This window comes from Catharus ustulatus, chromosome 25 (assembly GCF_009819885.2).
Source record: "Catharus ustulatus isolate bCatUst1 chromosome 25, bCatUst1.pri.v2, whole genome shotgun sequence".
NCBI lineage: Eukaryota > Metazoa > Chordata > Aves > Passeriformes > Turdidae > Catharus > Catharus ustulatus.
The window spans coordinates 2,990,202-3,001,489 of NC_046245.1; the positions used below are offsets into that span (position 1 = coordinate 2,990,202).

At 52.0% G+C, this 11,288-nt stretch overlaps 2 protein-coding genes across 2 annotated transcripts in view; one reads left to right on the plus strand and one right to left on the minus strand.

Moving 5' to 3' along the window:
- Positions 1 to 4,683, plus strand: part of USP49 (ubiquitin specific peptidase 49) — a 28,285-nt gene extending 23,602 nt beyond the window's left edge. The window contains exons 6-7 of the mRNA XM_033080373.1: positions 626 to 831; positions 4,408 to 4,683. Of these exons, the coding sequence (XP_032936264.1) occupies positions 626 to 831; positions 4,408 to 4,574 (373 nt within the window). The 3' untranslated portion in view covers positions 4,575 to 4,683. The remainder of the gene's footprint in view (positions 1 to 625; positions 832 to 4,407) is intronic.
- Positions 4,684 to 8,793: 4,110 nt separating this feature from the next.
- Positions 8,794 to 10,778, minus strand: TOMM6 (translocase of outer mitochondrial membrane 6). Its single transcript, XM_033080457.2, has 3 exons — positions 10,651 to 10,778; positions 9,926 to 10,026; positions 8,794 to 9,479 (listed from the first exon to the last, which is right to left on the minus strand). The coding sequence occupies exons 1-2, from the start codon at positions 10,770 to 10,772 to the stop codon at positions 9,930 to 9,932; spliced, it is 219 nt and encodes a 72-aa protein (XP_032936348.1). The 5' UTR covers positions 10,773 to 10,778; the 3' UTR covers positions 8,794 to 9,479; positions 9,926 to 9,929.
- Positions 10,779 to 11,288: the final 510 nt, after the last annotated feature.

Consider the following 11,288-nt stretch of genomic DNA (forward strand, 5'->3'; position numbering starts at 1 on the left):
TTGGGGTACCACCCCAGGGATTTTGGGCTCTGTACAGGTTTTTGGTGTCTGTACAGGTTTTTGGGGTCTGTACAGGTTTCTGGGGTGCCACCCCAGGGTTTTTGGGCTCTGTACAGGATTTTTGGGTGCCACCCCAGGGTTATTGGTGTCTGTACAGGTTTTTGGGGTGTGTACAGGTTTTTGGGCTCTGTACAGGATTTTGAGGTACACCCCAGGGTTTTTGGGTCTGTACAGGATTTTGGCTGCCACCCCAGGGTTTTTGGGGTCTGTACAGGTTTTTTGTGTCTGTACAGGTTTTTGGGTGCCACCCCAGGGTTTTTGGTGTCTGTACAGGATTTTGGACTGCGTGCAGTTTTGGGCTCTGTACAGGTTTTTGGTGTCTGTACAGGATTTTGGGGTACACCCCAGGATTTTGGGGTCTGTTCAGGTTTTTGGGCTCTGTACAGGTTTTTGTGCTCTGTACAGGATTTTTGGGTACCACCCCAGGGTTTTTGGGTGCTACCCCAGGGTTTTTGGGCTCTGTACAGGATTTTGGGTACCACCCCAGGGTTTTTGGAGTCTGTATAGGTTTTTGGGTGCCACCCCAGGGTTTGTGGGACACTCATCACCCCGCCCCTCCCCGCAGGTGGTCGGAGCGCAATCACCGCGAGAAGATCGGGGTGCACGTGCTGTTCGGGCAGGTGCTGAACATGGAGCCGTTCTGCAGCCGGGACTGCCAGCCCTGCCCCGCCGCCGGCAGCTTCGTGTACGACCTGGCAGCCGTGGTGATGCACCACGGAAAGGGCTTCGGCTCGGGCCACTACACGGCCTACTGCTACAACACCGAGGGAGGTGTGTGGGGAACTGCCTGCGGGGAGGGAGGGGCTGGCACCGCTGGGATGGGACAGCTCTGGGGTCTGCACTGGGGGTGAGACATCAACACTCGGGGTGTGACAGCTCTGGGATCTGCACTGGGGGTGAGACAGCTCTGGGGTCTGCACTGGGGGTGTGACATCAACACTCGGGGTGTGACATCTCTGGGATCACCACAGGGGCTGGCACCTCTGGGGTGAGACAGCTCTGGGGTCTGCACTGGGGGTGAGACAGCTCTGGGGTCTGCACTGGGGGTGTGACATCAACACTCAGGGTCTGACACCTCTGGGATGGGACAGCTCTGGGGTCTGCACTGGGGGTGTGACATCAACCCTTGGGGTGTGACATCTCTGGGATCACCACAGGGGCTGGCACCTCTGGGATGGGACAGCTCTGGGGTCTGCACTGGGGGTGTGACAGCTCTGGGATCTGCACTCGGGGTGTGACATCAATACTCGGGGTGTGACAACTCTGGGATCTGCACTTGGGGTTTGACATCTCTGGGATCAGCACTCAGGGTGTGACATCTCTGGGATCAGTACTTGGGGTTTTTCCTCTCTGGGATCACCACTCAGGCTCTGACACCTCTGGGATCAGCAGTCAGGGTTTGGAGTTTTTCCTCTCTGGGATCAACACTTGGGGTTTGGGGTGTGACATCTCTGGGATCTGCACTCAGGGTTTTTCCTCTCTGGGATCTGCACTTGGAGTGAGACATCAGCACTCGGGGTTTGACATCTCTGGGATCACCACAGGGTCTGAAATCTCTGGGATCAGCACTCAGGGTGTGACATGTCTGGGATCAACACTTAGAGTTTGGAGTTTGACATCTCTGGGATCAGCACTTGGGGTTTGGGGTTTGACTCCTCTGGGATCAGCACTCAGGGTTTGGGGTTTGACACCTCTGGAATCAGTACTTGGAGTGTGACACCTCTGGGATCTGCACTCAGGGTCTGACATCTCTGGGATCAGCACTCGGGGTTTGGGGTTTGACATCTCTGGGATCAGCACTCAGGGTGTGACATCAACATTCTGGGTTTGACATCTCTGGGATCAGCACTCAGTGTTTGGGGTCTGACACCTCTGGGATCTGCACTTGGGTTGTGACACCTCTGGGATCAGCACTCAGTGTTTGGGGTTTTTCCTCTCTGGGATCAGCACTCAGGGTTTGGGGTTTGACACCTCTGGGATCAACACTCAGGGTTTGACATCTCTGAGATCAGCACTCAGGGTTTTTCCTCTCTGGGATCTGCACTTGGAGTGAGACATCAGCACTTGGGGTTTGGCACCTCTGGGATCAGCACTCAGGGTGTGACATGTCTGGGATCAACACTTGGAGTTTGGAGTTTGACATCTCTGGGATCAGCACTTGGGGTTTGGGGTTTGTCCTCTCTGGGATCACCACAGAGTCTGACACCTCTGTGATCAGCACTCAGGGTCTGACATCTCTGGGGTCTGCACTCAGGGCTTGACTCCTCTGAGATCAGCACTCAGGGCTTGACTCCTCTGGGATCAACACTTGGGGTTTGACATCTCTGGGATCAATACTCAGGGTTTGGGGTTTGACATCTCTGGGATCAGCACTCAGAGTTTGACATCTCTGGGATCAGCACTCAGGGTTTGACATCTCTGGGATCAACACTCAGGGTTTGGGGTTTGACATCTCTGGGATCAGCACTCAGAGTTTGACATCTCTGGGATCTGCATTCAGGGTTTTTCCTCTCTGGGATCTGCACTTGGGGTGTGACACCTCTGGGATCAGCACTCAGTGTTTGGGGTTTTTCCTCTCTGGGATCAGCACTCAGGGTGTGACATCTCTGGGATCAGCACTTGGGATATCAACACTCAGGGTTTGACTCCTCTGGGATCTGCACTCGGGGTGTGACACCTCTGGAATCTGCACTCAGGGTTTGGGGTTTGACTCCTCTGGGATCAGCACTCAGGGTGAGACATTAACACTCAGGATTTTTCCTCTCTGGGATCTGCACTTGGGGTTTGACATCTCTAGGATCAACACTCAGGGTTTGGGGTTTGACACCTCTGGGATCTACACTCAGGGTTTGGGGTTTTTCCTCTCTGGGATCTGCACTCAGGGTCTGACACCTCTGGGATCTGCACTCGGGGTTTGGGGTGTGACACCTCTGGGGTCAACACTCGGGGTGTGACAGCCTCACACTCTGGGTTTGTGTCTGCAGGAAATGCGACAGTTCAAATTGGGCTTGGTGCAGCTGATTTCATGCAGAGAAAGATACTGAAAGTTACATAATCAATTTCAATTAATTACAAATTAATCACAAAATAATATAAATTGATCATCACTCCTTAGATTTGGAATCCCCACTCAGGATTTGACAGCCTCAAACTGTGGGTTTGTGTCTGGAGGAAATGCAGCAGTTCAGACTGGGCTTGGTGCAGCTGATTTCATGCAGAGAAATTAAAAAGTTGCATTTTAAATTTAAATTAATCACAAATTAAGTTGATCATCACTCCTTAGCTGTGGAATCCCCACTTAGGATTTGACAACCTCAAACTCTGTATTTGTATCTTGAGAGAATGCAGCAGTTCAGACTGGGCTTGGTGCAGCTGATTTCATTTAGAGAAATGAAAAAGTTGCATTTTAAATTTAAATTAATTAATCTCAAATGAATTTAAATTGATCATCACCCCTTAGGTTTGGGATCCCCACTCAGCATCTGACAACCTCAAATTCTGTATTTGTGTCTTCAGAGAATGCAACAGTTCAAACTGGGCTTGGTGCAGCTGATCCAGGCTGGATTTCATTCAGAGAAATGAAAAAAGTTGCATTTTAAATTTAAATTAATATTGATCATCACTCCTTGGGTTCTGCACCCATCCAATCTAAAGCTCACATCAATCCCACACCCCCTGGCACCTTCCTCACATCACTGCCCAGGGACTGCTCCCTGCAGCATTTTAGCACAGAGGCTTTTTCCAGTCACAAATTAATGCTCAAAATTAAACCTTCACACTTAAGTTAAAATTCCAATTCCTTGGGATCTCCTCCCTGCCTTTCACTAGTTTGTTTTCCCTTCTGTATTCCTATTTTTTAAATTTTTTTGTCACTTATTTTTGGTTGGTGGTTTTTTTTTTCCTGAGCATGGTGTGAATTTTTCATTCTGCATTTCAGAGCTGCTCCAAGGAGCTGCTGCAGCTGGCTTTGCTCAGGGCTTGAGGAGATGAACAGAAAGTGTTTTGAGGCTGGAAAAACAGGAACTATTCATGAATAACATCCAGGGGGGCTGGGGGATCCCAGCAGCTGGACCAGGATGGGCTCTGCCTTCCTGCCTGCACTCACTCCCTGCCCCCAGGGGATTTTTAGCTGCCTAATGAGCTTTGGGGATGATTAAATAAAGATTTGATATATTTCTAAATCACAAAAAAATATTTTAAATGATATTAAAATCATTTTCCAGGTTAGAGGAAAATGCCTTTTCTCCTGTGGATGTTTCCTGTGAGCAGTTCCAAACCCCAAAGGGATGCTGCCTCAGCTAAGAGCTTTTTTTTCCTTTTTTTTCCTTTTTTTTCCTTTTTTCCCAGGTTTTTGGGTGCACTGCAATGACTCCAAACTGAATGTATGTAGTGTGGAGGAGGTGTGCAAGACCCAGGCCTACATCCTCTTCTACACTCAGAGAACGCTGCAGGACAAAGCAGGAATCCCAGAAAAACAACTCCAAACTCAGGTTTTTGCCACCCAGAACCAGTGACAAGGACACAAGAGTGACATTGCCAGGAGGGGAAAACACTCCCAGCTGCTCCTGGGGACTTTTGGTGTTCGTCCTCCCCTGCTCTGTGGGGAAAAGTGCAGGGATGGGATCAGGGCAGTTTTGGGATCAGGGATGGGATCAGAGCAGGGATGGGATCAGAGCTGGGATGGGATTGGAGCAGGGATGGGATCAGAGCAGTTTTGGGATCAGGGATGGGATTGGAGCAGGGATGGGATCAGGGATGGGATGGGATTGGAGCAGGGATTGGAGCAGGAGTGGGATCAGGGCAGTTTTGGGATCAGGGCAGGAGTGGGATCAGGGCAGTTTTGGGATCAGGGCAGGGATGGGATCAGGGCAGGGATGGGATCAGAGCAGGGATGGGATCAGAGCAGGGATGGGATCAGATTTGGGATCAGGGCAGTTTTGGGATCAGGGCAGTTTTGGGATCAGGGCAGTTTTGGGATCAGGGCAGGGATGGGATCAGAGCAGGGATGGGATTGGAGCAGGGATGGGATTGGAGCAGGGATGGGATTGGAGCAGGGATGGGATCAGATCAGTTTTGGGATCAGGGCAGGGATGGGATTGGAACAGGAGTGGGATTGGAGCAGGGATGGGATCAGATCAGTTTTGGGATCAGGGCAGTTTTGGGATCAGGGCAGTTTTGGGATCAGGGCAGTTTTGGGATCAGAGTAGTTTTGGGATCAGGGCAGTTTTGGGATCAGGACAGTTTTGGGATCAGGGCAGGATGGGATTAGGGCAGGGATGGGATTGGAACAGGAGTGGGATTGGAGCAGGAATGGGATCAGATCAGTTTTGGGATCAGGGCAGTTTTGGGATCAGGGCAGGGATGGGATCAGATCAGATTTGGGATCAGGGCAGTTTTAGGATCAGGACAGTTTTGGGATCAGGGCAGTTTTGGGATCAGGACAGTTTTGGGATCAGATTTGGGATCAGGACAGGATATTTGGAACCCTCCTGGAGCTGGACAGTTCTGATTTTGGACACAATCTCAGTTTTTGAGTCTTTTTGGCTCCAAAACCCAAAACCAATGCTGGAGTTTGATTCTGCTCATTGATCCCTGTCCAAGAGGAATGAGCAGGAAATCCAAAAATCCCATGGGATCCACCCCCTTCAGCCCCATTTCTGAGGGAATTTTGGGGGAAGTTTGAGGCAATTTTGAGGGAATTTTTGTGGGAATTTTGAGGGATTTTTTGTGGGAATTTTGAGGAAATTTTGGGTGAATTTTGAGGCAATTTTTGAGGGAATTTGGGGGGAATTTTGGAGAATTTTGAGGGAATTTTGGGGGAGTTTGGAGCCTTAGCTGCATCACCCACAGTCCCTTCTCAGCCTCCAGGTTTGGATTTTGTCATTTTGGGGTTTGGCTGTTCAAATTTCACTTTTTAATCTGAATATTACACCTGATGTCTGTTCATCTGGGTTATATTTTGTTTTGAAATAATCAAAACCACGAGTTTTTTCTTAAAAAAAAAATCAATTTTCAAGCAGTGAAGTTCTCAAGTTGCTCCTTTTGTCTCATCAGATAAACAAAACTCCCAAAGCAGCCCCAGTCCCAATCCTAAACTAATCCCAAAACAGCCCCAAGCCAGTCCTAAACCAGACCCAGATCAGTCACAGACCAATCCTAAACTAATCCCAAACCAGTCCCTAAACCAGACCCAGATCAGTCCCCAAACCAGTGCCTAAACCAGTCCCAAACCAGTCCCAAACCAATCCCTAAACCAGTCCCTAAAGCAGTCCTAAACCAATCCTAAACCTATCCCAATCCAAACCAGCCCCAAACCAGCCCCAAAACAATCCTAAACCAATCCCAATCCAAACCAGTTCCAAACCAATCTTAAACCAGCCCCAAACCAGTCCCTAAACCAGAACCAAACCAGCCCTAAACCAGTCCTAAACCAATCCCAAAACAGCCCCAGGCCAGTCCTAAACCAGCCTCAAACCAGTCCCTAAACCAGCCCTAAACCAGTTCCAAACCAATCCCTAAACCAGCCCCAAACCAATCCCAATCCAAACCAATCCCAAACCAATCCCTAAATCAGACCCAGACCAGTCCCAAACCAGTTCCAAACCAATCCTAAACCAGTCCCTAAACCAGTCCCTAAACCAGGCCCAATCCAATCCCAAACCAGTCTCAGACCAGCCCTAAACTAGCCCCAAACCAGTCCCTAAACCAGACCCAGACCAGTCCCAGACCAGTCCCTAAACCAGACCCAAACCAGTCCCTAAACCAGACCCAAACCAGGCCCAAACCAATCCCAAACCAATCCCAAATCAGTCTCAAACCAGCCCAAACCAGTCCCTCAGCCAGACCCAGACCAGTCCCAAACCAGCCATAAACCAATCCCAATCCAAACCAGTCCCTAAACCAGTCCTATACCAGACCCAAACCAGTCCTTAAACCAGTCCCAAGCCAATCTCAAACCAATCCCAAACCAATCCTAAACCAGTCCCAAACCAGACCCCAAACCATTCCCAAGCCAGCCCTAAATCCCCCCAGGATTTTGGGGTCTGAGCCCCAGAGCTGTTCCCAGGTCCTGCAGGAGCCCAAACTGGGGCAGGGTCTGAGAGGGGTCAGGGATGGAGAGTGGGGATTGATGGGATTAGGTCAGGGGTTTGTGGGATTTGGGGTTTGTGGGATTAGGGTTTATGGGATTAGGTCAGGAGTTTGTGGGAATAGGTGAGGGGTTTGTGGGATTTGGGGTTTGTGGGATTAGGGTGAGGGTTTGGAGAGTAGGATGAGGGGTTTTATTGGGATTAGGGTGAGGGGTTTGGGGATTAGGGTGAGGGGTTTTATTGGGATTAGGATTTATGGAATTAGGGTCAGGGTTTATGGAGTAGGGTGAAGGGATCGGGGAGTGGGGTGAGGCTTTATTTGGATTAGGGTGAGGGGTTTATGGATTAGGGTGAGGGTTAATTTGGATTAGGATTTATGGGGTTAGGGTCAGGGTTTATTGGATTAGGGTGAGGGGTTTATGGTGAGGGTTTGGAGAGTAAGTAGGGTGAGGGTTTATGGGAGTACAGTGAGGGTTTATTTGGATTAAGATTTATGGGGTTAGGGTCAGGGTTTATGGATTAGGGTAAGGGGTTTTATGGGATTAGGGTGAGGGTGTATGGGAGTAGGGTGAAGGTTTGGGGATTAGGGTTTATGGGATTAGGGTGAGGGGTTTATGGTGAGGGTTTGGGGAGTAGGGTGAGGGTTTGTGGGAGTAGGGTCAGGGTTTATGGATTAGGGTGAGGAGTTTTATTGGGTTTAGGGTGAGGGTTTGAGGATTAGGGTGAGGGTTTATGGTGAGGGTTTGGGGATTAGGGTGAGGAATTTATGGGATTAGGGGTTTATGGGATTAGGGTGAGGATTTATTTGGATTAGGTTGAGGGTTTATGGGATTAGGGTTTATTTGGATTAGGGTTTTTGGGATTAGGGTCAGGGTTTATGGGATTAGGGGTTTATGGGATTAGGGTCAGAGTTTTGCAGAGGGGGCACAGGGGCTCTCCCTGCCCTGGCCCCACAATGTCCCAAACTCCAAACTGTCCCAACATCGGGACCCCTGGCACAGCTGGGAGTGAATCAGGGCCACTGAGTAACCTGGGAGTAAACCAGGGACACTGAGTAACCTGGGAGTAAATAAATCACAGAGCCACTGAACAGTAAATCACAACCTGGGAGTAAATCAGAGCCACAGTGCAAACTGGGAGTAAATCACAAGCTGTGAGTAAATCAGAGCCACTGAAGAACCTGAGAGTAAATCACAATCTGTAACTCACAGCAGCCACTGTGCAACCTGTGAGTAAATCACAACCTGTGAGTGAATCAAAAAGCCATTGTGCAGATTGTGAGTAAATCTAAAATCACACAACACTGTGCAACCTGTGAGTAAATCAACCACAACCTGTGAATAAACCACAGCAGCTCCTCTCAAACCTGAGAGTGAATCTAAAATCCCAGAGCCCCTGTGGAAGCTGTGAGTAAATCCCAAGCTGTAAGTAAATCCCAAGCTGTGAGTAACTCCCAGTGTGCCCAGCCCAGCAGGATTTTGGGATTTTCCCTGGCACAAGCAGCTCTTGGGTGTGAAATGGAAATCATGTTTTTATGATTTTTGTTTTTAAATCTTTACTCTTTTTACATCTTGTTTTTTGTAAGCTGAATTTTCTTATTAAAAACAAAAAACAAAACAAAGAGGAAAACAGAAATCCCAGTGGGTTGTGTTGTTACTCCTTAAACTTTAATAAACATCTGGGGGTGAGGAGTACAGGAGGAAATTCCTTGAAGGAACAATTCCCAAAGGAATGAATCCATGGGAAACCGATTCTCCCTCTCAGCATGAAACCTTTTGTCCTTGTCACTGCTCCAGGCAGGACAGGGGGGACCAGAGCAGCTCCAGGTGGGATCAGAGCTGTTCCAGAGGGACCAGAGCTGATCCAGAGGGACCAGAGCTGCTCCAGAGGGATCAGAACAGCTCCAGGGGAAATCAGAGAAGCTCCACTTGGCATCAGAGCTGTTCCAGGAAGGATCAGAGCTGTTCCAGGTGGGGTCAGAGGTGCTCCAGGTGGGATCAGAGCTGTTCCAAAGGGATCAGAGCTGTTCCAGAGGGATCAGAGCTGCTCCAGATTGATCAGAGCTGCTCCAGAGGGATCAGAGCAGCTCCAGGGGAAATCAGAGAAGCTCCACTTGGCATCAGAGCTGTTCCAGGAAGGATCAGAGCTGTTCCAGGTGGGGTCAGAGCAGCTCCAGAGGGATCAGAGCAGCTCCAGAGGGATCAGAGCAGCTCCAGGTGGGGTCAGAGCAGCTCCAGAGGGGATCAGAGCAGCTCCAGAGGGATCAGAGCAGCTCCATGGATCCAGTCCTGGTGGGAGGGCGAGCTCTGCTCCGGCAGCTCCGGCTCCTTCCTGGGACAAGGATGGATTCAGCACGGTCAGGGGAGGTGGTTCTGCTTTAAAGCTGGCTAAAGAGGGGCTCTGTGGGGTTTGGGGTGGGCTCACCCCTCATTTGTGTCACCTCTTGTGGTGACAGTGCTGCCCTGGGGGTTCAGGGTGAGTCTGGGGGGTTTGTTCAGCCTCGAGGGGCTGCAGCTCCCATCTGGTGAGCAGGGCCAGCACCCAAGGCAGGGCTGGACTGGGGACATTTGGGATGGACATTGGGAAAGGTTCCTCCCCCACAGGGTTTGGGGCACAGCCCTGAGGCTCCCAGAGCTCCAGGAGGGTTTGGACAGTGCTCCAGGGATGCCCAGGGTGGGATTTTGGGGTGTCTGTGCAGGGCCAGGTGTTGGATTTGATCAGGATATTCCCTGATGCCACCCCGTGGAGCCCCTCAGTGCCCCCTGGCCCGGACTGACCCTGCTATGGCACGGGCTGCGGGGCCATCAGGTCGATGTCCGTCAGGTTCCGGGCCACCCACACCCCGGCAGCAAACAGCCCCAGGTTCACCAGCAGGTTCCTGCAAACACAAAATGCCAGAGTCCCTGAGGTTGGAAAAGACTTTGGGAAAGTTCATCTGAGTGCCAGCAGTGCCTGATGCCAACCATGTCCCCACCCTGAGCACCCAGAGCCACCTCCAGGTGCCACCTCCAGGGATGGGCACCCCAAACCTCCCTGGGCAGCCCCTGCCAACCCTTCCCATGAGCAAATCCCAGCCTGAGCTCCCCTGGCCCAGCCTGAGCCCGTTCCCTCTCCTCCTGTCCCTGTTCCCTGGGATGAGATCCCAAATCCCCCCCAGCTGCCCCCTCCTGACAGGGAGTTGTGCAGAGCCACAAATTCCCCCTGAGCCTCCTTTGCTGCAGCCTGAGCCCCTTCCCCTTCCCCTCAGGATTCTCCAGACCCTTCCCAGCTCCCTCAGGATCCTCCAGACCCTTCCCCAGCTCCGCTCCCTTCCCCGAACACGCTCCAGCCCCGAAATGTCCTCCCTGAACCGCGGGGCCCGGACTGGACACGGGGCCCGAGGTCCCTCCCAGCTCTGAGGGACAATCCCCGCCTGCTCCTGGTACGGGGCACACACGGGGCTCCCAATCCCGGTCCTGGCCTCGATCCCCACCCTCATCTCGACCCCGACCCCGGTCCCGACCTGCGGAAGTCGTTGCGGTCGGTGGCGAAGCGGAAGGCGCTCCGCAGCCAGGCGCGGATTCCCCGCGGCGGGGCCGCCACCGCTCCCGCTGCTCCTCCCGCCGCCGCTCCCGCCGCCGCCATTGCTGCCGCCTGCCCGCGCCGCGCGATGACGTCACTGCGCCGAGTGAGGTCACTGGCGCAGCGCGATGACGTCACCCGCGCGCGGAGCGGCGGGAACGGGAAAAGAGCGGGAAAGGGATCGGGATTGGGGAAGGGATCGGGAATGGGAAAGGGATCGGAATTGGGAACGGGAACGGGATTGGGAGCGGGAACGGGAAAAGGAACGGGATTGGGATTGGGAAAGGGAACGGGATCGGGAGCGGGATTGAGAACGGGATTGGGATTGGGAGCGAGAGAGGAATCAGGATTGGGATTGGGATCCGGAACGGGATTGGGATTGGGATTGAGGTCGGGAACGGGATTGGAATCAGGATTGGGATTGGGAGCCAGAACGGGATTGGGATTGGGATTGGGATTGGGATCGGGACTGGGAACGGGATTGGGACTGGGAATGGGGCTGGGAATGGGAGCGGGATTGGGATCGAGATCGAGACTGGGAATGGGAACGAGAGAGGGATCGGGATTGGGAAAGGGAGC